This window comes from Electrona antarctica (genome assembly GCF_951216825.1).
Source record: "Electrona antarctica genome assembly, chromosome: 22".
In the NCBI taxonomy this organism is placed as follows: Eukaryota; Metazoa; Chordata; class Actinopteri; order Myctophiformes; family Myctophidae; genus Electrona; species Electrona antarctica.
Window position 1 is genome coordinate 22306565 of NC_136805.1, and position 27089 is coordinate 22333653.

Genomic DNA, 27089 nt, shown 5'->3' on the forward strand with positions numbered 1-27089 from the left:
CTATTGGTGCATCTGCAGTTCCAGGAAAGGGAGGCTCATTCACTCCAATTAAAAATATTGATAAATCCACATGATGTACAGCACTAGTCTACGCCCAGGTGATGTGGACTCACAGACAACTGTTATTGTACACATTTTGATACTGATACACTGATCACTTGCATCTCTGTATTCCCTTAACTACATCAGATAATTCATTACTTGAATAATAATATTTTGATTATTATGTCAGGATTCCAATTAAAAACTAGCAAAAAAAGAATTTCAATTCAAATATAGCAAAAATAGTAGATTGGCTATTTTTGCTGCCTAAGACAGTAATATGTAATGTGGCCCTCTGGAGTGAGTGTGGAAATATAGTAGCCCTCTCCATCGTCAAAGTTGCCCACCCCTGCCCTACAGCTTCCTTGTGTCCTGATGGCTGTACCCCACAACTGACACAGCCCTGGGTACTGGGTACTGGGTAGGCAACCCGGCCTGTCGGAGAGCTGCACTCCAAGGAGCGCACTATTTGTTTTTACTAGTACATACTACTGGGGTCATTTTACACATTCTTTTGAATACAGACATTTCTATGTAGCAGAGTACGTAGCCGGCCAAATGTCCTCAACAGTAGCAGTAGTACGGTGTTTAGCACTCTTCTTTCTCATTATTCCAAATTCTGAGCTTTTCCAAAGTCAATAAAATATAATTGCAACTGTAAAAGTCTTGGTTGGGAATACATCACTACTAGAGCTGTGTCTTATTCCCTTTATTACATTTCGCTCTCTCTGTCTTCCTCTCCGCCATCCCTGAGTTCTGTCTGTGGTTTTGTAATGAAGGCTGTTCGATTTGGGGCACGTCCAAATCGTCTGAAAATTGCACAGCGGTCATACAGGCTGCTCCCACACTGACATTTCAGCTTACCTCCCTGCTTGTTTTGGGGATCTGTACTGCTCTCCTTGAAGTTTTCTCCTCCCCCTGAATCATCTAGTTTTAATGCCTCCTCTTTTTAACCTCTCTCATGAAGACCTCAGACCTTGTTTCCTTCTCTCACTAGTACCAAACTCCAGCATAGGAATGTTATTATTATGTGAACTGTAAAGGGTGTTGGGGGTCACTCTTGCTCTTGGATGCTTTGGTATCCGAGGACAAGGCATCAGAAGACACACTTTTAACATGGCCTGTCAGCAAAATGCAAATTGACTTCGATCAGCCCAGCGCTGGTAGCAGCAGGCAGTAATCTGAGGTAATTTGAGTATGCCCCAACCTAGGAGAGATATCGACCCTCTGTATCTGAATCGCTAAGATTTGTCTCTGTGCCCATATGTGCAAACTCTCATCATACACCTCCCCGCCCACGAGCGTGCACACAGACACACAGACGGACACACATACTGTACACACATACTGTACTGTATATGTACTGTACTATATGTACAGTACTACCCTATACACAGACACACATAAATGCATGGTCACCCATGCAACTTTCTCCATATGCATGCAGTTAGCCTAAGCCTACATACAGTTGGGGTGCCACCGATATTGTCCCTTATCATTTGACCCATTTAGGCCTGACCTCAAAATTTTAAAAAATCCTTCTAAATCCTCCAGTTTTCTGAAATAAATATTTTCACGATTTTTCAAAAATAGCAGACCTACAAGCTCGTAGCGCGCCACTCGTGGCGCGCTATGAGCTTGTAGATCTGCTATTTTTCAATAGCTAAATTATAACATAATGTTTAAAACACCAAAAGGGGTTCCCGCCCAAAATGGGTTAACTGTCCTTTTGCGCAGATCACGCAAACCTCAGCAAAAAGAAAAGGACAATATCGATGGCCTCCAACTGTATACAGACATTGGCCCGGTTTCTCAAAGGACACTTCTTACACCATGGTGTAAGAAGTGTCCTTTGAGAAACCGGGCCATTCTCTCTCACATGCAATGAAAGACCAATACTGAAGGCCATATTTCTCTCTCTCTCTCGTTCTGTCTGTCTCTGTCTCTCTTTCTCTCTTTTATACCTGGTGGATATTGCTTGCAATCTCACGATAGATATGTATCACGATACAGAGGCCACGATATGATATCGATATATATCGATTATACGTTTATTCAGAATAATGACCATGTTGCACAAATACAATAAAACAGTTTCAGGCCCACAGAGATCTTTAAATTAAAATATAATATCTAAACATCCTAACAAGGGGTCTGGGAAGGGAGTGCATTGCAACTTGCAAGAGGGGCTTTGATAACGTTAAACAGAGGTACGTTTGGCAACACTTCATCACCCCGATATTGCCGTATCGATACAGCAGCCTCTCGATCGATTCACCTATCGCCCGGATGTTCGATCAATATATTGCCATATCGATTAATTGAATGCACCACTACGACGCGCGCACACACACACACACACACACACACACACACACACACACATACACACACACAAATACACTCCCATTGATGCTTCTGGTGCAGACTTGCTGACTGATTTCGATTTGGATACTTATGTGAATGGTCTCTCGGTGTGACGGTCTCTGTCTTTCTCTGTGACGCCTGCCAGGTTTGTGCAAACAGGTCTCTCTTCCACAGGCCGACCTGTAGGCTCTCGGCTCTCTTTCACTCGCTCTCTCCTTCTCTCTCCCTCTCTCTCTCATCCTTTTCTTTCCCCAGCTCACTTGTCTTATTTGCCTGTCTGACACTGTACTGTACTGTACTGTACTGTACAATTTACAATTTACAATTTAGGCATTTAGCAGACGCTCTTAATCCAGAGCGATTTACAATAAGCAAGAACAAAAAGCATGGGAATACATCACATATGTAAAAAAAGCATTTAACGCGAAACATGCGTAAGCTAAGAACGTGACTAGAACATATCTATATAATGACACTATACATATAAACTATAACTAGAACATATCTATATAATGACACTATACATATAAACTACACATATATGCTATACTATGCTGTACATATATACTATGAAGTGCTATGACTACTATACACTATATACTATGAAGTGCTATGACTACATACAATGCACTTATTGTGCTGTCTACATGACATGCTATAAGTCTGTTTCAAATGCTATATAAGTCTAAGAAGTGCTGTCTAAGGGGGGTAGGGTAAGTGCTATGGGCCATGATGGAGTCTGAAAAGGTGGGTTTTCAGACTACGGCGGAAGATCGGGAGTGATGCTGCAGTTCTGATTGCAACGGGAAGTGCATTCCACAGTTTTGGGGCCAGAAGGGAGAAGAGTTTGGGACGTGTGGAGCGTTGTCCCGGCGTTTTTAGTGAGGGTACTTCCAGCTTCCCTGCGTTGGCTGATCTGAGTGCGCGGGAGGGTTTGTAGGGTTCAATCATGCTGGCAAGATATGGGGGAGCCATACCTTTGGTTGCTTTAAATGCCAACATCAGAGTTTTGTATTCTGTGCGGGCAGCGACCGGGAGCCAGTGCAGGGAGCGGAGCAGGGGGGAGACATGTGAGAATTTTGGCTGGTTGAAGACCAAGCGAGCTGCGGCATTTTGGATCAGTTGGAGAGGCTTCAGTGCACATGCCGGTAGGCCAGTAAGTACTGTCCTGTCCTGTCCTGTCCTGTCCTGTCCTGTCCTGTCCTGTACTGTACTGTACTGTACTGTACTGTACTGTACTGTACTGTACTGTACTGTACTGTACTGTCTGACACTGTACTGTACTGTACTGTACTGTACTGTACTGTACTGTACTGTACTGTACTGTACTGTACTGTACTGTACTGTACTGTACTGTACTGTACTGTCTGACACTGTACTGTACTGTACTGTACTGTCTGACACTGTACTGTACTGTACTGTACTGTCTCTCTTTCTCTCTCTGCTTCCCTCACCGCTCTCTTGCTTTTGCGTTCTTTGTCACAGCTTTTCGTTATTCCTGTGTGTGCGTCGGATACTCAGATTCATCTTCCCCTTGTACTCCTCCTCCTTTTCCTTATTCCTGTGTGTGCGTCGGATACTCAGATTCATCTTCCCCTTGTACTCCTCCTCCTCTTCCTTATTCCTGTGTGTGCGTCGGATACTCAGATTCATCTTCCCCTTGTACTCCTCCTCCTCTTCCTTATTCCTGTGTGTGCGTCGGATACTCAGATTCATCTTCCCCTTGTACTCCTCCTCCTCTCCCCCTCTATTATTACCCATTCCCCTCTCCTCTCCAGCCATTTCGTCTTTCCCAATCTCTCTCTCTTTCTCTCCCCTCCCCACTAGGGAAGACACTGTATGTGACGGATGACATTGGTATTTTGAGTTAGAAAGTGCAGCGCTGCCATTCTATTATCTCCTGGATCTACGGTCTGCCGTCTGGCTTGAGTTAGGGCCCGGCTCCCAAGATGGAAAAGCCCTGTCCGGGAAGATCGACTAGTGTGTAGAGTGTGAGATTCAGAGTGCGAGTGTGTGTGCATGTGGATGCGAGTGTGGCTATTTCTCCATGCCCTGTAAATGTGCTGTTGTGATTTAGAATCCTCCGTTGTAATCCTGATCGCTCTCTAGTCGGAGGTGGTGACTGGTCATTCGATTGATTTACCCTTCTGCAAGCAAGCGTGAGCTTGGAGAACAAGATGACACCAAGGCAGTCTCACACAACATGTTCTAAAGTTTTATAAGCACACATAAGAATACATACATTTGACTATGCGACCGAAAGACATGAATGATACAGAAGTGGTCAAAATAGGACGTCCTCAAAACCATGGGCTCCATTTTCGTGACCGCTAAACCCCTTATCCCTAAACTTCTTTGCCTTTTTTTACTATTTTGCAAAAAGCAATTGAATATTTAAAATGGCCAGTCTACAAGCTCACAATGTGTCAATGTAGATTGGCTAGTTGAACTATTCAAAAATGTTTTTCAAAATAGTACAAAAAGGCAAAGAAGTTTAGGTATAAGGGGTTTAGCGGTGACGAAAATGGAGCCCCATGCCTTTTTGTGCAATATCTTTCTTAAATGTGATGAAATATTATTTAAACAACACATTGTTGATCCATTTAACAAATGTATAATATATGTTTCCCCAGGACAACCTGTAACTATGCCATGGACCAATAGTGGTCAGTGGGCCGCTGGTTGAGAAACTGTGTTCTAGCAGTGACATTGTGTATACTTGGGCATGCAGTAACTTGATAAAGGAGAATAACATGGTATCAGAAACACATCTTACGGGTGATCACGTACACTAGTATAGTTTCTGTATGTTATAAGATATACACACATTAGGAGTTATGTCAAGCCTCTTGCATTTTCCAACATGTGCCTCTTAAATGTGTGTGTGTGTGTGTGTGTGTGTGTGCGTGCGTGTGCGTGTGCGCCCGTCCATCAGTCCCACGCGCCTGTTTGTGTCTACAGCATGCATCTATTTTCCTTATTTCCCAACCAGTCTTTGCTGCAACTTTAAGAATGTAGCATGTTTGATAGTTACAATAGATTTACATTACATTATTGATTCCTATACCACCCCGTAGCATCAATATACAGTAGATAGATCAATAGTGCTCAAGCCCCTTTCTATCTCCAGGCCATTGTGCTGCACATTGCTCATCCCTGGTTTTAACCAAATCTATACCAATCCCGCGATTTCTCAGGATTCGTGCCTGCATTCCTTTGCCAACACGAGAAGTCTCGGTTTGTTTAATGTCATTTAATCCAGAATTAATAGTATTTTATTTACCGTTTTTAGCATCCATCGTTAACCTCCGGTGGCTCCCATGGTGTATAGTCATCGAATATCCAAAATCTCCTTGTGCACGCGCACACACACATTCTAAAGCATTTTAGGGCAGATTGAGACAAAGTACCATGTTTATAGCTTAATAGGTTGCGTTATGCATATTAACGTACGTCCGACTTTATTTTAATGTTCTCCTGGTGAGCCACTGGTGCCTGTCATGGACTGCGGGTGCAAAATGTCTTTCAGCCACACATTGATTCTGGGGGATGTGTTTGTGTGTATAACAGCATTTGACATCTTTCAGGTTAGTCATGCAGACTTATCTGAGCTAGAGAACTCCATCCGCTCAGCCTGAGGGCTGAATAAGTAACACGCCACTAAAGCATCTTCTCCTGGGACAGCGCGCACACACACACACACACACACACACACACACACACACACACACACACACACACACACACACACACACACACACACACACACACACACACACACACACACACACACACTCTCTCTCTCTCTCTCTTCTACATACAGTGCTATGTACATAGTGCATACAGTATAATATACACAGAATTATGCAAGCATGAACACATGCATTAATTCCATTAGCAAACACCTTTTCATAAATGATATACTTGTCAAAGGTTGTCTTATTGTATAGTGTATCAATGGGTGGTTGTTTGGTGTCTACTCCAGGGCACTGTAATAGGTCATACTAGGGTTCAGAATCAGATCTGTGACATTTTCATTAGTGGTACACAGGCACATATAGTAAGTTATGTCTTGGCAAATGTATGTAACACAGATTACTAGTTAAATCTAGAATGTATTCAAACGATGTAAATCACGAAAAGTTATGATGTGTTATTAATTTCAAAACTACGAAGAACCATTTAAGTCCATAATTTATTCTGAGCCCTGCCCCAATAGTCCCATCTGTCCTGACCCCTTATTATGAATTGTGGATAATTATTATGGACTAATTCATGGTTCTCAACTCTTCATTATTAATCATGACATTATATCCTTGTTTTCATTTTTTAAATGTATTTAATAAAAACAAAGATACATCTCACAAATAGATCTTTAGTTGTAGTTATAAAATGAATGACATTTGAGAACATTTCATGAATTACATAGTTTGAATACGTAATATTATGTACTATGCAACTGTAACTAAGTTAGTTACGTATGGCGAGCCATTAGTATCCATTGTACGTTTTCTAATGAGATTGCATTGCAAATGCAGACAGAAACATACCTTATTGCATTTCATGTCATGAAAGGTGCTATACAAATAAAGTTTTATTATTATTATTATAGTGTATGCTCCCAGCCTCCCACATCTTCATACACATGCACTCACGTATAGAATATAAGGTGTCTGGTCTGCCCAACCTTGAACACTACAACAATCTGCACTTCAGCATACAGTAGTACATTCACACGTAGTTCCTCCATCTTGCACTCATCTCCCAAGACGGTCGGCCGGCACATGCTTTTGATCCAGCAACACATTTCCATATAATTACATCTCAGACTCGGAGCGAGCTGAAAGAGAGAATCACTCATGGTGTCCAAGTTCACACATGATAACTATAATATACAATCTTAAAGGGCCACTTCACCCCTTTTGCAACCTTATTTTACTGATGTTTAGGACACAAGAAACACTTTCCTGAGGGTTTTATGTGTGTAATATGTGTTAGATATTTTAGTCATGGCGCCATGTTCATGACCAAAATGTGATTTAATTTCCTTCCTGGACAACAAGTCACACCTCCATGCAGTCTCCACAAGGAGGGGCAGTGCAGTAAAGCATTATGGTCATTGTAGGAATTCAGCAATCCAGTCAAACCCTAGTCAAACACACAGACTTCATTATTTATCTGGTCATAGTGCACATTTCAAATTGTGCTACTGTTCTACTACAATTACTATTAACATTGAGTGACTGCAGTTTCTTCCAGCTGTGAAATGTCCCTTTAAAGCTATACTAAATATACGAAAGCTATACATTAATCTGTGTAATAATAATAAACTGTATGTGATTGTGGCTATAGAGGGTATGCGCGTGACATCATCATACCCGGAAGTTATGCGGGAAGTGGAACGCCTACTGAGTGGCAAAAAAAAACTACGTTCTGGCCTTGACAGCCCATGCATCCAAACAAAAAAGTCCCATCTGATTACATTAAACGTTAAACGACATTAAACTCACTTTGCCACTCGAGTTGCCATTTTCTATTTTTCTCCTTACTAAATACTGCCTGCCCAGCATGCAGTTTGTGCTACATCGGTCTGTTCCTTTCGGTCCTTATATTCCAGCTATGTTTGTGCAAATATATATAAACTTTAGAAAATGTCATGTGACTCTGCCATTCTGTCAGTTTTTCCTCCAAGCTACAGTCACACCTGCTTGCACAGGGGTAAATCAATCGAATGACCAGTCACCACCTCTGACTAGAGGAGAGTGACTAGGATCACAACAGAGAATCAGTAAATCACAACAACTGTCAGAGCTTTCAGGAGATGTGCCAGTCTGTGTGCAGAGGGCAAATTAGGGACACAGAGTGTGTGCATTCCTACAGTATGTGTCATGTAATTGCACATATTGATTTCTTTAAAGAGAGCACCCTCGATGCTATCATCTACCGGCAATGCAAATAGAAGAAGTGGGTTATTGTTTTCATTCCAGGGTAATTTGGCTAACGTGCATTGCAGAATAGGATTGTCTTTGTTCTGCCTCAATCAGATAGAGAGATATTTATTTGAACCCAATGTTTTACCTCTGTTCTTTACCATTCCTATTCCCTCTTGTCATTGATTTAAAGCATATCAAATGTGTAGTTGCAAACCCAAGTGGATCGGGTTTAATGTCCAAGTCAAAAGACTGCCAAAACACCTGTATCCCTGCAGGTATTCGCTGTCCACTACTAGGGTGTTTGTGACATTTAATGGCTATAACGTGGTCGTTAAAGAGCTATTGGTTGTAAAGATTTCAGCTGCGGCCTCTTTGGCTGCATTAAGTGCCCACAGAGTAGTGCATCACTAGAGGATATGGATGCAGCCCATTAGCTGTCACGGGCAAGCAGTAAGCACCAACACACACAACCACACAGTCATATTTTGTGCAAACATACACCCACATGCACGCGTGCACGCGCACACAGGTGTACTTACGTATGTGACATTCAGTCAGGAGAAATTCTTCTAGATAGGTTGTTAGCTAAAAGTTGTGCACTTCGCTTAAATGTTCAATGGGGGCGTTTTTCTCAGTTTTTATAATGATTAAACCATGAAGGAGGGTTATGACTATGGGCTTGTTGAAAGATAGATGTTGACTCCCGCTTTAAAAGGATTTGGCCCGAACATAAGCAGAGAATCTGGGTCAGGGGAGACTCAGTGAAGTCACTGCTGAGATCCAATGTGTACAGTACTGTATAGTTGTGTTGCATGACTATCTACTGTAAATGAACAAAATAGTGTTTAAAGTTGTGCGGATCCTTTAACGAAATCTTTGTAAATTAGTAACTATACAGCATCCATGTCCAAGCTAAACCAAAAATGCTTTAATTAGTCTTAGTACTCGTCTACATGCTTAAACATTTAGTACCATTAATTGCATGATTTATTTGCATGAATAAATGACAATCAGTTAACAGCAGGCCTTTTGGAGTCCACGCCGAGTCCACACAGGTTTGTGCTATGCATGCATGCATGTACAGGTATGTGCGTGAGTGCATGTGTTGGGGTATGTACTGCAAGGATGTGCTGTGGAATTTTAACTAGTGGGGCTATGTCGCGAGTGATCACTAATTGAAATAACCTCTTTAATGTAGTAGGCCTATTTATTAACCCACAACATTCTGTATATCAAATTGTATTATATTTACTTGCATAATTGAGAAACTTTCATGTTGTCATTATCATTATTATGCATTTACCTTGCAAACGTCACCTCTGTAATTTAATTAGTTCATGAGTCCGTCAGCCACTGTTATCCAACTCTTTAAATTAGAGTTAGACACCGGCTACTTTAGTAGATCGCCACAATGGACCGTTACCATTGATATGCATATACTGTATGCTTCCAAGGTCCATTCCTGTTATTTCAAGCTGTGCTGCTGTGACACTCGCGTCGATCGACAGGTTTTGTTAGCAAAGTGAAAACTACGAATGGCTGTGCGGGCTTGTGTGCATCTTCAAAACTACTAATAGCCCTACTGTCAACTCACCCCTGATACTGTACAATTGTACATGTCCTTAAACAGATATGGAGTTACTGAACTTGATGGAACAGAGCCACTCTGATTTTGAATAAACCAAACTGAATTTTGGGTACTCAACGCTGCTGTTGAACAGCCCTTGAATCTTTCCAACTGTCATTAGTGTTTCCCCAGTATTGAGCTTTAAGCTATTGACCATGTGGTACAGCTAATTAAGCCATCAAGGACAGCAGCTAGAGCTGAGAGGCTGAGAGCAGCATGTGCAGTGAGACCACACACAGCTTCTAAGAAGCAGATACTCCTGGTGTGGGAGACACATAATATGCCCCCTACACACACGCGCGCACCGCACACACACATACAGTACTGTACTGTACACAAACCGCTGTCAATTATGCCGTTCAGCTGTTCTGTCTGTTCTATCTTTAGCTCTCTTTTTTGCTCTTACCCTCAGGATCAATTATCCTTGGCAGACTTTGTCTGGTAAAGAGACCTCCTTGGTTACGAGGCCTTGTTGGTGGCCAAGACCGAGTGGGAGGTTTCCCTTGACTTGTTCAGGCGTGATGTGATTTCCTGCATGGTCCCTGCTTCCCAGTGTGTCTGCACCATTTTCCCAAGGCTCAACCGTCAATGTCTACTTCATCTCGGTGGCTTATACGCACTTTGTCTGCCTTCCTCCCACCTCTCTCCCCACCCCCACTTCAAAGGCTTACTATGCTGTCTTTAGATGTGGAGGTCCCACATGTTGGTAGAATGACAACTGTGTCTCTGGGGAACATTCAGGAATCAGGAGCGCACATCCTGGAGAGAATCAAATCAAACCGGGGAAAGAACTACAGCACCGCGATATGAGAGAGGCAGCAGGTGTTTTCAGTGAACAAACAGAGATAAAACAAATTTGAAAATGCTGTGTCATTTAGAGAAGAAGGCTGTGGTGGAGGTAAAAACACATTGTTTTACACTTCACAGTCACTTCCCTTTTAGTACCACACACGCACGCACGCACGCACACACGCACGCACGCACGCACGCACGCACGCACACACGCTAGGGCATTAAGCAACTAGTCGACTTGTAAATCCACTAGTCGACCTTGTTGTTACTAGTTGACTAGTTGATACTATTTTTTTTTTGTAGGCCTCAATATCAGGTATATTATAGTTACAGTCACCAATGTACACAGTTTTTAAATGTACAAATATTTATTTGTTACATAATAGGTATTTATTTATTTAAACAACTAGTCGACTAGTAAACTAGGCAACTAGTCTAACTATTAAAAATTACTAGAAGTGAATGCCATAACACACACACACACACACACACACACACACACACACACACACACACACACACACACACACACACACACACACACGTCACACACACACACACACACACACACACCCCTACCTCTCCCTGCCAAGTGTCTTGTCCACTGTGATGAAGACATTGAAAACAAGAAAAGGGGGATGTCGTACCTCCAGCCCATTTGAGTTGGCATAAGCACATTCAGACAGACTGGTATCTTATTTTTTCCGCTGCTTAATTTCCCTTTCCTCCATCCTAATGCTCCTACCCTCTTCTTCTGCCTTTACTCACGGCCTCACATGCAGTATAATTGCATTTGCCGGTCCTGATTTCCATACTAAATATGCTTCCTCGCCTTCCATGGGAGGGCCGACTGCATCGCTTGACTCTATGCTGGTTATCGCTATACCACAGGCCCTCACACCTTCATTGTTCAAGCACCAGCATCATCATAATTAACCGAAATGTGTCTCAAGGCATACTGCTCTGCCAACTTTTGCAGCGTCAAAAACAGCTCAGCACTATTTCTCCTAAATGATTTCTTTCAACAAAAAAAACAAAACCACGAGAGACAATTAATTACTCCATTTGCGTACCAATTTGCGGATTATTTGCTCAATCATTTATATAGTTTGTCTCGATTTGTTTCATTCATTAGCTTGTGTACACATTGCCAACACCCAAAATGCCCCCCCCCCCCCCCCCCCCCCCCTTCTTTAAATATGCTCCCTGTAGTCTTCGGATGTAATGAGCATCCACGCAGCTGTACCTAACTAATTAATTCTAGCTGGTGTGTTTTAGCTGGTGGGTTGTGCTGTTTTCGGGGACTCTCTGAGATGCAGTCTTTGCTACACTTACTGAGCTTCCGTATTGTCCGTGTAGGCTAACGTCTCAGACGGTGACATAGTTCTACCCTTCAGCTCATTGTCCACGTAGGCTAACGTCTCAGACGGTGACATAGTCCTACCCTTCAGCTCATTGTCCGTGTAGGCTAACGTCTCAGACGGTGACATAGTCCTACCCTTCAGATCATTGTCCGCGTAGGCTAACGTCTCAGACGGTGACATAGTCCTACCCTTCAGCTCATTGTCCGTGTATAGGCTAACGTCTCAGACGGTGACATAGTCCTACCCTTCAGCTCATTGTCCGTGTAGGCTGACGTCTCAGACGGTGACATAGTCCTACCCTTCAGCTCATCTGTAGGCTAACGTCTCAGACGGTGACATAGTCCTACCCTTCAGCTCATCAGGCTAACGTCTCAGACGGTGACATAGTCCTACCCTTCAGCTCATCAGGCTAACGTCTCAGACGGTGACATAGTCCTACCCTTCAGCTCATCAGGCTAACGTCTCAGACGGTGAAATAGTCCTACCCTTCAGCTCATCAGGCTAACGTCTCAGACGATGACATAGTCCTACCCTTCAGCTCATTGTCCGTGTAGGCTAACGTCTCAGATGGTGACATAGTCCTACCCTTCAGCTCATCAGGCTAACGTCTCAGACGGTGACATAGTCCTACCCTTCAGCTCATCAGGCTAACGTCTCAGACGGTGACATAGTCCTACCCTTCAGCTCATCTGAAGTACATTCTGTTAGGCTAACATCTCAGACGGTGACATAGTCCTCCGTGTAGGCTAACGTCTCAGACAGTGACATACTGTAGTCCTACCCTTCAGCTCATCTGAAGTACATTCTGTTATAAATAGCAACCCTTGTCCTCCTTTGCGTCTCGCTTTTCTCCACCCTTTCCAAGGAAGCACAATTTATTTTTATGGTGTCATAGCATACAGACTACAGTAACTGCTTAGTCAGGCATCTGTCCTGGTAGGACCTATAATGGGAAACCTGCCATTTCTTGTTTTAGGTCATCCCGCAAATCCTCCCCTGAGGCATAGGTTCTTCCTGTTGAGTAAAACGCAGGGTAACAACTTGATTTTCTTTCAACCCATTTGTTGTTAACACAATGGGAAATCTCTGTTAATATACAATTATAGTGCATAGATATTTCTTTCAAATTTCAAATTTTAACATTTAAGTGATATTTCCAAGCCTATCACAGTGAGTTATTGCAGGCTGGGTTTGATTCCCGCTGGGGACACTGTGGGTGCTGGGGGCGTGTCTCTGCGTCCCTGTGACCGTGTCTCTGTGAGGGTAGGTACCCGCACAAAAAACATGCAGTAATCCTGGTCTCTAATCTACCTCCCCCTGGCCAGCCGGGGCACCTGATGGAGGGGAAAGGATCTGGTCGGAATAACGTGTTCGTTCCACGTGCTACGTCCGGCCAGGGAAACTCCCCCCTGTCAGGTGAAAAGAAGCAGCTTGAACTCCTCATGCATAGAAGGAAGCATGAGGTCAGTTCGCTGCCCTCCCCAGGTTGGCAGAGGAAGTGTAGCACCCAGGATTACATTAGATAATTGACACTGGGTGAAAAAATGGGTTGCAAAATCGTGGGATAAAAATTAATTAAAAAAAAAGTAATGCTTAGTTTCCACAAGAAGAAAGTATAGTCCCTGACTGCCTGCACAGTCGGTTGCTATACAATGTTGTTCACAATTTAAAAAAAAAGATCTGCAGCTCTGTCTGTCATCCTTTACAGTCTTATACTGGCATAGAAATCTCAGAAAATGTCATTAAACCACACATTTGATGTTGTTTGAAGAATTAAAGCTATAGCTTTTTTTTCTTTTTTTGAGTGGTACTAGCCACTCCTATACGCAGCTATGTGTGTCCCTATACGTGTCTGTGTGTCCGTCCGAGCACGAAAAGCTGAAACACCTCGCTAATACCACTGGATGGCACTGTTGAGCAGCGTCTAACACACACGCGCACACACACACACATAGCCTGGCTAATAAGCCAGACTAATATCACACAACACTGTCGCGGTATATTAGTCTGGGCTGGCTCCACTTGGATTTCATTTCCCGGGGGGCGGGTTCAAACATTTTCTCTTTGACGCAATTGGTCAGAGCTACTGTCAGTCAAAAGTCTCAAGCATTGAACGTCACTGTACCAAAGCCCGCCCATATTGCATACCGTGTCCCGATTGGTCCGACCTGTTCTCGGTTGTAGGAAAGAGGCGTGCTACTGAGCCTCGCCAGACCGTAATCCGCTGGTAGGCAATTTTTTTTTGCCAACGGCTGATTCGGTCTGGTTTATTAACCAGGCTAACACACACACACACACACACAGGCCAGGGAGGTACAGTACAGCGCACCACTCACTTCAGACTGGCCTGATTATTTTTTTTAGATAACTTTTGGGGCTTTAATGCCTTTATTATCGATAGGACAGTCGGCTGACAGGAAATGGGGAGAGAGATGGGGAGTGACACACAGAAACGGGATCGGGACTCGAACCTGCAGGTGCCCGGACCGGACCACTACGGCGGTCTGTGCCAAGCTACAGCTTTTCATGCTGGTCACTAGACTAGTAATCCACTATAAAGTAATCTGTTGCCAAATACAGTCATTGAATTGAATCTTCATATCCAAGACATCCCGGGGTACAATAACTAGTCCAACAGGAGTATTCTCAATGCTAACATACGGTAGACTCGACCATTATCTCCACGATCAAGGAGCTGCTGGTCTTCTTTTGAAGAAAGTATCATGTGTGTGTCTCACTCAGCAGCGGGTCATCATGGTAGCCTGCAGGCTGCAGTGTTTCAGCTCAAGTAAACCTGGACTCTCTGTGAAAACAGGGAACTCTCATCCATCTTCCCCACAATGCCTCTCTCCTCCCCATGAAACGGTTCCACTCAACAGAGTTAGTAAGGCTATGGTTTTACCCCTGCGAGGCAAAGAAAACACTTTAAAAACCCAATTGTTCGAGTTGTCGGAGACTTCAGCTTCCCTTGTCTCAATCCTCAATCTTACTGATTTTCAATTTCTTCTCAAAAAATCAATATACCATGTATTGTATTACTTAAACTTTCTATCACTCACTGATGGTGATATTTGTAGCCCCTTTGGAGATCTGTGCAGTAAAGTAAACAGCTGATCTAGGGACATGCATCTGTCACATTTTGTTCATGAGATTTTCAAATGTGTTGAGCCCCTTATTCGACAGATGCTTTCTTTATGTTCCTGATCTCACTTTGGTGTTGGAAAGCGAGGTTATTTATGAAAGTCTAAAATGAATGTTTTTTCAGTGACAGCCTTACAGACGTAATGAACAAAGAAGGTGAAAGTGGGCTTTCACCTTTCTTTGGGCCGATTAGAAAATGATTGCAAGACTCCTTTTCTCACAGCGGGTTTCTTGGACTGTAATTGTGCTAATTAGCCCTACTGACATTATGACATTGACTAGACCACTTTCAATCACCGTCTCCCATATAATTTCCTTGTGAAATTATAACTTATACTGACTGACCTTCATGATACTGCTTATGAATTAATTATGTACAGGACTTAATGAATGTATGCTTACATGCTAATATCCCCTATAGGATGATTAGTCACACCACTGAGGTTTGATCAAATTACAAAGTGAGTCATAAAGTTGCCAATATGTTAGTAAATTCTAATGAGATCAGGTCATCCATAGCAAATAATATTAATTTATACGCCAGCCATTTTCATAATATACGCCGTCAAAACCACTGGGACACTGGAGTCAATTATTATGAAAGAAAGGAAATAAGATACATTGATATCCTGAGTGTTAATTATTTTTTGTTGATATTGTTCTGCCTATTGATAAGCAGAGAGAGACAACAAGGGGAGAGAGACAGGGAGTGACATGCAGCAAAGGCTCGGGAATCCATCACAGGCTGTATCAGAGCCTACTGTATATCTGCCTGGTATGTGCCTTAACTGCTAGCCCAACAGCACCCCATCCTGAGTGTTAATTTAACTCGTGGAATGTAAAGATAGACCCACAATGTAAAAATGGACCCACAAGGGTCCATTTTTACACTCTCAGAGTAAAAATAACAGTCAGAATGTTACGCTGGGCCTGGGCCGGCATGGCGGTCCAGGCACATTGGCTGTTAATGCAGCATGACAGTGTGTCGCGGGTTCGAGTCCCGATTTTGACTAACTTTGCTGTGTGTCTTCCCCCATAAACTTTATTTACCAAGGCGGGGTAAAAAAAAAACACAACGTTTCGGCCTCTGTGGCCTTCGTCAGGTATATGAATAGCAACACACACAGAACAGGTATATATAGAGGTATAAGTGGGCAGACACAAATCAATGATAAGCACTCACACCTGTGAACAGTCCTTATTTGGGCTTGAACAAGGCTGTGACACTCAGGACAGAGAGTGAGGCCATTAGGCTATCCCTGTGTGGCCACCAGGGGAAGGAATCATACACACATATACAAACATCATATCAATACCCGATCTAAGTGTAGACAAAGCTCACTGAACTGTACAGAGAGTATAGCTTACATAATGCATTGTTCTATATTCAAAACGGTGTGCAGACTTATTCTTCCTTTTGCAGTCTGTTCTTTTTTGTTCGAGCACCCGTTGAATTAACCCGGGATGTGCGTGCACCTCCTGGCCACTTTGTCTTCCCCTCATCTCTCTCCTCGTATTCCTGTCTACCTATATCAATAAAGGCAAAAAAGCCCCAAAAATAAACTTAAAAAGAAGAATATTACACTGTAGCCTACAGTACAAAAAAAGAAGGATAAAAAGCAGTCGCTCATATCTACAGTACATAGCAGCCTGGCCACGTTTCATTAGCCAGACTACTGGGAGTCTTGACTAATGTGAGGGGTGAACCACATTCACTATAGTTTTGAAGTAATTCATACAGTCTTTTGAAATCAGCAATTTGGTCACCCGACACGCATTTTAACAGTGTTTTACGGTTTGATGTAGACGCATAACTCCGGTTCTGCAAAATTGCGTGGGCTTCCAGATCTGCTACCAATCTCCTGGTCATCCTCATTTTACACAGGAGTTTTATTGGACTTGCCACTTTCAGCAGCAGAGTGATCATTCAGCACTGCCCAATTGCCAATGAATTATTTTGACCTTCTTCAACGTGTGTGTGTGTGTGTGTGTGTGTGTGTGTGTGTGTGTGTGTGTGTGTGTGTGTGTGTGTGTGTGTGTGTGTGTGTGTGTGTGTGTGTGTGTGTGTGTGTGTGTGTGTGTGTGTGTGTGTGTGTGTGTGTGCGTGAAAGCCTATGTTTGTGTTACATAATTTATTCGAAATGGTTGATTTAACAGCAATATTTGTCTCGTACTGTCTTTCCTGAATTAGTAAAAAGAAAAAATGATATTCTCTGCAAAATATGTTTCATCTTTAAAGCACTTTTTGCGGAGAACTGCACCTTTGCAGATCCCATACACTCCCTGTCAGTTCAGATAAAGACGATCTCTGTAACAGTTATATCTACAGTACATCCTGATCCAACACAATCTACTTTTTTTTTTATAGGGCTGCTGGAAGTTTCCCTTAGGAGTAAGACATGCAGTGTCTCATGTTGGATTTATATTCTTAGTTTCTAAACCTAAATACTTCACTCACATTTTATTTTCCAGTTTTATTTCATTCTGTTTTTCATCTTTCAATCACTTTCTGTTTTCTTCTGCATTTTTCCGTATTCAATTAGTAAAATTTCTTAATGACCTTTAAAATCATCAATCATCATCAAAGATTAAAGCAATATTTGACTTAAAAAAAGAAAAAGATTGAACCAATACACCGGTACTGAAATAATCTATTTGACAGTATGTCTTCTCTCACCCTAAATTAAAAAGTATTTGGTTTAAATGAATTGCCATTTAGCAGATCTTAGAATTAGTATCGTTTCCAAAAGACGTATTCATAGTGTGTCAGTGTATTTTCCATCTCTGCATCTTATGTAATTTACTGTTTGTTTCAGATGAGCAGCAAGCGCTCCAGCAGTTTCCGACGGGCCATTGCCAATGGGCGACGCACGCTGCAGCGGGAGATCCTATTGGACGAGACGGGGTTGGGCGTGTATAAGCGGTTTGTTCGCTATGTGGCCTATGAGATCCTGCCCTGTGAGACAGACCGGCGCTGGTACTTCCACCAGAACCGCCTGTGTCCCCCGCCCATCTTCATGGCCATCATCACAATTGTCCAGGTGAAATTGCCCACATTTCTGTAGATCTTAGCATAATAGGCCTATCTCACAGCCCGCTTTCCACGCCCACTTCCGGTAGATAGTGGTGTCATTTAACATTAGCATTTACACGTTTTTTTCTCTGGAGAATCTAAGTACATTTTCTAATGTAAAAATGTGACAGACCAATATTATTATGAAGCAAACAAGATGGTAAATCAGCTCGAACAGATAGAACAAACCTTACCTTGAGAAAACAAAAGTTGTAGACTTCTTAAATAACCTCTGTTAACATGTAGTGTCTATGGAGTGACGTCACGCTATCACCACTAGCCCCGAAAGGGGGCGTAAAAAGGGGGAGGGGAAATTCTGTGAGATAGGCTTATTCAAACCCTCTAGACTAGAGGCCACACCCACCTTTACAGTAACTCCATATTCTGGGCATTAAGAGATTTGATGAAAATAGCCAAACATTCGTAAACAGCTCCTAATGCTTTGAACTTGTAGATCAGCTATTATAGGCAAAGAGTGTAAGGGATTCTTTTCCAGGCTTCAGAAAAAAGCCTTTCACAAACCACTATTCTTTTGTTCAGTCTGGTAGATGTGGTAGCCCATTACACTGACCATAGATCATTCTATTGAGTCTTTAGATGTGGTAGCCCATTACACTGACCATAGATCATTCTATTGAGTCTTTAGATGTGGTAGCCCATTACACTGACCATAGATCATTCTATTGAGTCTTTAGATGTGGTAGCCCATTACACTGACCATAGATCATTCTATTGAGTCTTTAGATGTGGTAGCCCATTACACTGACCATAGATCATTCTATTGAGTCTTTAGATGTGGTAGCCCATTACACTGACCATAGATCATTCTATTGAGTCTTTAGATGTGGTAGCCCATTACACTGACCATAGATCATTCTAGAGTCTTTAGATGTGGTAGCCCATTACACTGACCATAGATCATTCTAGAGTCTTTAGATGTGGTAGCCCATTACACTGACCATAGATCATTCTATTGAGTCTTTAGATGCGGTAGCCCATTACACTGACCATAGATCATTCTATTGAGTCTTTAGATGTGGTAGCCCATTACACTGACCATAGATCATTCTATTGAGTCTTTAGATGTGGTAGCCCATTACACTGACCATAGATCATTCTATTGAGTCTTTAGATGTGGTAGCCCATTACACTGACCATAGATCATTCTATTGAGTCTTTAGATGTGGTAGCCCATTACACTGACCATAGATCATTCTATTGAGTCTTTTGTTCAGTCTGGTAGATGTGGTAGCCCATTACACTGACCATAGATCATTCTATTGAGTCTTTTGTTCAGTCTGGTAGATGTGGTAGCCCATTACACTGACCATAGATCATTCTATTGAGTCTTTTGTTCAGTCTGGTAGATGTGGTAGCCCATTACACTGACCATAGATCATTCTATTGAGTCTTTAGATGTGGTAGCCCATTACACTGACCATAGATCATTCTATTGAGTCTTTTGTTCAGTCTGGTAGATGTGGTAGCCCATTACACTGACCATAGATCATTCTATTGAGTCTTTTGTTCAGTCTGGTAGATGTGGTAGCCCATTACACTGACCATAGATCATTCTATTGAGTCTTTAGATGTGGTAGCCCATTACACTGACCATAGATCATTCTATTGAGTCTTTTGGCTGAGGCCCATGTGAAGGTTTTTCTCACTGCAGTTGAACACAGCACTTTATGTTCAGCCTGATATGGCTGTGATGTGTTTCGGCTCAGACCCACCCAAAATTGTTTAGGCCTTTTATGTGTGTCTGGTTTAAGCTGGTGACGCAGTGGGGTTTAGGGATTATTGGGTGTGTTTAATTCCTTCTCTGCAAGCTGAGGCTCTCATTGGACTGCTTAGATTCCTTACAGTTGCAGAAAGTAAGATAGTCAGGTCTGTGAGCTCACTGCTCTCTGTATTATTACCGTATTAATTGATCGATTGTTTTCATTTGGAGCAATATGGGCTGGTGTTGAAATGACTGCTGTTTGGGGATAGTGAACATAATGTACTCTTCATAGCTTCATTGTTCTTCCTGGATTCATCATAAATATGCGGAACGCAAAGTAACTGCTCTTAAAATGCCTCTAAGTGGCACTGAATGGTCTGTAATGACAATGAGGGTGTGTTAATGAGAGTACACCATCATTTAACTTTATAGAAACAATGATTCATTGATCTATGAAGAAACGGCTAATGGAATCGGAGCAGATGTGCATTTTCATTCTGAACAACGGCTGTTTTCAGTCCAATAAACACATTTTGCAAAACCATGTGGCTTTTTACAAAAGACAATTTTCAATCTCTGCAAATCGTTCACAGGGGCGTGTACAGTAGTAAACGCATGCTGGGCATGACAGCAAGTACCTGACTTGAATACTGTGCTTGTTTTGTTCCTGCCCTGACACAGATCATTGTGTTCATGTGCTACGGGATCATGCTGAACAAGTGGGTTCTGCAGACGTACCAGCCTGACTTCATGAAGAGCCCCCTGGTCTACCACCCTGGTCACCGCGCCCAAGTGTGGCGCTTCTTCAGCTACATGTTCATGCATGTTGGGTAAGCTGCTTTAGTCACTCCCTCCATCGTCACCTCTGCTAGGATATTGTCACCATGTGTCACCCTGTTGACACATGACTTTTGTTGTATTGCATGTCACCCCTTTTCTCTAAAAAACCCATCAAATAATCATAAATAACTACATTTTGTAATGATTTTCTCACCAACGTCATGTGTAACGCTTTCTGAACAGCCTTCATACCCTGCTGGTCAGATTTATGCCGTCTTGCCCTGTAGAATGCTCAGTAACCTCATATCTCCACTTTTGTGTGTGTGTGTGTGTGTGTGTGTGTGGGGGGGGGGTTACACCTGACAGTGGCGTTATGAAACATGAAAGGCTGAATCCACCATCCTTCCGTTTGTGACCACCTCCTCTCATTTTGAATCTCCCACTTCAGTTTGGAGCAGCTGGGGTTCAATGCTCTACTCCAGCTGATGATTGGCGTTCCATTGGAGATGGTCCATGGTATCTTACGAATAAGTCTGCTGTACATGGCAGGAGTAGTGGCTGGTGAGTATCAGAGCCTATGTATTCCTTTCTTTAATAGGGCTGGGCAATATATCGACATCATATCGACTGGAATAGATATTGTCTGGGAACATAAGGAGTGATAACAAAAAAGTGAAATAATTGTTGCATTTTATTAGTTTTAATCACTTATTTTATACTTTTAAGATTGTCAAAAAGAATTGCTAAATTACCTGAGCTATAAGCTTTGATCTTATACAGTAGAGCTGCTATTTTTGGAAAATGTTGAACACTGTTATCGAGGGGTCACAAAGATTGTGATATTTGATTGTATCCATATCGCCCAGCCCTAATCCAGAAGATCATTTTTGTCTCATTAGTTTCAAGTGTTTTGTTTTTGCCACGTGCTTGCATTACAGCTATCACATTGTGGATATAATCATAGCAATTATAAGAAGCTTCTGAACCCAGAATAAAGTAAAATACTGCAGAAGTTATATCGACAAATGAATTACAATTAGCAATATTGTATCTATCGCAAGTTATAGTGTAGTTATAGTGGCTTTTGTTAGTTATGTAATTTATCAAGTGTTGTGTAACCTATTAAAATTGGCTTAAGGGAGGACAGACGGCCAGCGGGCGGACCTCTGGCCTAGCGGTGTACCTCATGTCGCTACGTCGTCACACTCATGTCACTATGACTCAACCATAACCATATGAGGAGTTTCCAATGCGGCTACACCCACATATAGTGTGTTGTCTAACCTCAATGTGTCGTTATGGCATCAGGTGCAAACAAATCAGTCAGCTCCATATATGGGCACAAAAGGGGGCATGCCCATATAGACAAATCTACGGAGGGCTGCCCTGTGTTCAATCATAGCTGCAGTGTTACATTAACACATTTAGAGCCATACACGTTCATATTATACGGTTTATAAAACCCAGCACTTTAATGCCATAATCGTGTATGTCCGTTTTACGATCTTTATATTACTGTAGTGTACGCCTCATCTGTGTTATATTTACCGCATAGGCAGCCTCCATCTTGGACCGGGCAAAAACAAAAAACATATACTGTAGATGAGGCGCGCTCCGTAGACTCCTGTAATGGCCGCGATCTTTAGCTGCGTTTATCTCCAAGGTGAAGCTCAGATGAGGTGTTATGAGGTGAGGCATTTGGAGGTAAATAAAAACCTAGCACGATGCTCCGGTTAGCAGATTAGCATGTTTCATGCTAGTGAAGGGTCAAATCGAGCCGCGTCAGTGTCGTCTTTTTGTAGTTTTTTGTGTTTTTTGCCTGGCACAGGTAACAGGGCGCCCGAAGAAACGCCTGGCTTTAAATGTGCACAGCTTGACACTTGTTTTGCCTATAGCTGGCCTACAGGCCTAGCCTCGCGTTGCGATACTAATAATACCACTGCGCTGGGCTAATCCGCCTCGGGGCATATGCATATGCAATAGGGGCGGGTGAAGTGTGGCTGCGCCAGGCTACTACAGGCCACCACTCCGTGGAGTTGTCTATATGGGCATATAGCCTACTGATGACATCAGAAATGTCCATAATATGGAGATCTCTGTATCGAACTGCTGATCAGGCATATTGTTTAGATCGGTGGTTCGATGTAGGTGTGAGGGCCGCATAGCAGTGTGTAGATATGAGGTTCCAACCTCTAGTAACTAGAGTTTTTATTCAACTAGAGTCTTCACTCTAGTTGACTAAAATAGTGTGACATAAAATTGCAGCACATGCTCCAGTTCTGTGAAAGGGAAATGGAGGTTTGGTGGGCCTGAATTTGTTAGCGCAAAAGCTGACGTGAAATAATTTGGATAGCCATGACCAAGTGGCATGGTCAAATAAAAGAGAGACAGACAACCAAGTCAAATTCTCTTAAAGGACCACTTCACCACTTTTCAACATCTCTTCATATAATAGGTCCTCACTAATTTTCATGATAAAACACCACCATTTTTTCCTACTCAGTCTGTGTCTCATAGGAGGGCTTTGGGCAGTTCGGACACCCGTCCACCAGTGACATCATCATTAGGCAGATCTTTTTTTAAACAAGATTTGTTTTAAAATATATTTAGATTTGTATTATCGTGAGAACGATGGCTTCAACCTTTGCATTGCAACTTTTCAGGAAAAGAAAGCCTGTCGTTTCTATTAGCTTGGATTCACCATCGATGATGTCACTGGTGGACGGGTTTCTGAACTGCCCACAGCCTTCCTATGAGACACAGACTGAGTAGGAAAAAATTGTAGTATTTTATCATGAACATTAGTTAGGACCAATTATAGGAAGAGAAGTTGAAAAGTGGTGAAGTGGTCCTTTAACTCAAAAAATTCTAAAAGTGTTCAGAGATGTCGCAGTGTCAATTTTGCAAATTAACTTTCATCCTTCCAAGGCAGCTTGAAGATTAGGACCTTTTACAGTAAATCCACAATGATTTTGGCGTATAGTGCTTGACTGGGAAGTGCACAGCTGCAAGAATCCAGGATATTGTACAATCCCTCTTCCCTTTCATCTTCTACAAACTGTTCACTATTTTTGTCTTGAGCCTCATAAATCACTCGATGTCCATTATTTGATTACTGTCAAGAGCAACAGTATAATTCACATTGACTGATATTCATTCATATTCAGTAACTTGATTTTTACTCATTTCTTTCTGTATGTCTGAAATGACTGGGCTTCTCCTCTGCTGATAAACCCAAATGATATCACTCTGAGTTGACACACACACACACATACACTCTCACACACACACACACACACACACACACACACACACACACACACACACACACACACACACACACACACACACACACACACACACACACACACACACACACACACACACACACTATACTTTATGCTTATGAATTATTGGAGGTTTGATTTATTTTTGTGGTGATGACAGACAGGAAGAGAGGGAAAAGAATGAGTGAGAAAGGGAGTTAGTAGAGTTAAAGTAGCAGAGTAATGCAGGCTTCCTCTCTGGGGAATTGGCTTAAGTTTCAGATGCTGCTCATACTGTAGATTTAAGTGGTGGTCTGATCATGGGTGAAAAGAAAACATCGGCTATACCACTTGAATGGTCTGTTGAAGTCATTGCAATGGAAATTGTAAATTATATTGAATTAGATTTTTTTGGAACACTATTTTGAAGTTTAATGTACATACTTGCATTTGACTTTCTGCTGTGGTTCGTTTCTGCTGTGGTGCTCGTTTTAAAAATGTATATAAGTATATAAAACATTGAAGGACAACTCATTTTGTGCCGGATGAAGCAAGCCAGCTTGTATTAATCTATCTATAAATGCACCACGTTTCTGTACGTGTGTATGTACGTCTGTAATCCACGTAACTCGAGAACCATTCGCCCCACCGACTTGAAATTTGACATACGCGTTCCTCATCACCACAGGGAGTCGGTGGAATACACGGTTGTCCAGAACCAGAACAAAAGTCTCTGCCCGGCCCCGGGCTCTGGACAGGGCCCCTTGCCCAGGCTCTGGACAGGGCCCAAATTAGCCAATTGATCACACCTGATCACCCATAGATCTCCAAATATGAAGCTGGCCTGTTCTGACATCACAATGATGCGGAGTGCGCAAGTACTAATGGTGATGTAATTACGATATGTTTCAATATTGATTGGGTAACAGGTAACGTATGTATGTATATGTAAGTTGTAAGTTGAAAAGTACTATACTGTGGTTGGCTGGGTTTTTTTATGCGTATGCCGTGGTATATATACTGATTTTGAGCAGCTGGTACAAATCGGGTCGTCCATGACCATGGGTGTGGATTACATATCGTCGCTGTCCGGCAGAAATCAGCTAGCTGTTAAACACCCTTTACGTCTGTGTGTGTTTGGAACCAATGAAAAGTATTAAAAAGTGGTTTTGACAAAACCATATAACTGACCCTCAAACTGTCTGCTAAACTCATGCAAGTAATTGACAATATATAAAGTCACAATACCAACTTTCATGAGGCAGTATTGCTTTATTTTAATATATATTTTTTTAATTTCCTGATAAATTTACATTTTGGAGTTACCGTAGGTGGTTTCTGCCAGACAGCAGAGGTATGAAATATGACATTTTTGTGATCAAACTATTTCTCAGAATCTCAGAACTCAAATAGAAAAGGTAATTTACATAAGGTATAATATGCCCTGGTGACTGTGATCACACCTGACATTGGATTAATTTCCCCCCGGAATAAGGTTGCATTCAGGACAGTCTTCTTTTTTTTTTTTTTTATGTATTTTTATTGAGGCTCTGAGATTTCACAACTGTTCAATCACAATTCAATGTATATAGAACCACACATTTCTTTTTTCAACATAACATAGGAAAACTAGAAAAAGTGCCCTTCCGGGCACAGGTCTCCACCAGTGTGTGTGATGTTTGGCAAAATGTGTAGGAGTAATATATAAACGTGTGTGTGTGTGTGTGTGTGTGTGTGTGTGTGTGTGTGTGTGTGTGTGTGTGTGTGTGTGTGTGTGTGTGTGTGTGTGTGTGTGTGTGTGTGTGTGTGTGTGTGTGTGTGTGTGTGTGTGTGTGTGTGTGTGTGTGTGTGTGAGAGACGCGGCTTGGCCTGTTGTAGCGCCACCATGAGGCTGATTCGAAAACTGTCAAGTGGCATTTCTTCCTCAGCCTAGTGGGAATATGCATGCACAGTTTCACCGCAATCGGACGCTGCGTTGAGTAGTTGTGGCGATTTGTACAAAACGGGTACAAAGCAGGCTACTCCTGAAAAGTTTAGAAGCCAGTCGTAGCCAATGAGGGTGGATTATGATAAATCAAACAAACCCGTCTTGATCACATGACTATGGAGAACATGTGTACTGATTTGCGTGAAATTTGGATAAAATCTGAAGGAGTAATATTAGAAAATGTGTTTTACATATGTCGGCCTCCTGGTGGCGCTATAAAGAGCAGATGTGAAAAATTCCAGGCAAATGTTTTTCCTTGGCCTCTAGGGAGTTGGCATACAAAGTTATCCACAGATCCATGCAGTTAGAGGTAAAAACACTTTTCGGCCAGTTATAGCGCCACCATGAGGCTGAGTTGAAAATGTTCATGTGGCATTTCTTCCTCGGCCTAGTGGGAATGTGCGTGCACAATTTCACGGAAATCACATGATGTGTTCATGATTTGCAGCATTTTGTTTGAAACTGAGCACTCCTGCGAACTTTGGAAGCCAATCTTAGCCAATCAGGATGGAGTCTGAGAAATCTGAAAGACCTGTTTCGTTGAATGGCTCTAGAGAGACTGTGTACCAATTTGTGTGATGTTTGGACAAAATCTGTAGGTGTACTGTCCAAAAACTTGTTTTGCACAAAGCGGCCTCCTGGTGGCGCTATAACAGGCCGTTCTGGAAAATGTGGGGCAGAGGTTCATCGTTGGCATCCAGGGAGTGTGTGTGCAAAGTTTGGCATCGACCGGGTTAACGGTGCCGGAGATTAGCTGGTAACAGACGGACGGAAGGACACACACACGGACACACACACACACACACACGGACGGAGTGCAAAACATACTCTCTCCCCATGCCTTCGGCCTGGTGGAGACAACAACAAGAACCACAATACGGACATTACAATGCACAGACAAAAAACAAACACAACAAAAAAAAAAGACAAAACGAGTACACCACAGTCTTGACATGATTACATTACAGGTCACCAGAGTCTTTGTTATTCACTA

The 27089-nt window shown here is 42.3% G+C and overlaps 1 protein-coding gene across 1 annotated transcript in view; it reads left to right on the forward strand.

Annotated features, from left to right (window-relative positions):
- Positions 1-27089, forward strand: part of rhbdl1 (rhomboid, veinlet-like 1) — a gene marked incomplete at its 5' end in the record, with an annotated part of 59065 nt that overhangs the window by 18895 nt on the left and 13081 nt on the right. Inside the window, 3 exons of the mRNA XM_079492611.1 lie at positions 18083-18307; positions 20744-20892; positions 21291-21403. Coding sequence (XP_079348737.1) covers positions 18083-18307; positions 20744-20892; positions 21291-21403 — 487 coding nt within the window. The remainder of the gene's footprint in view (positions 1-18082; positions 18308-20743; positions 20893-21290; positions 21404-27089) is intronic.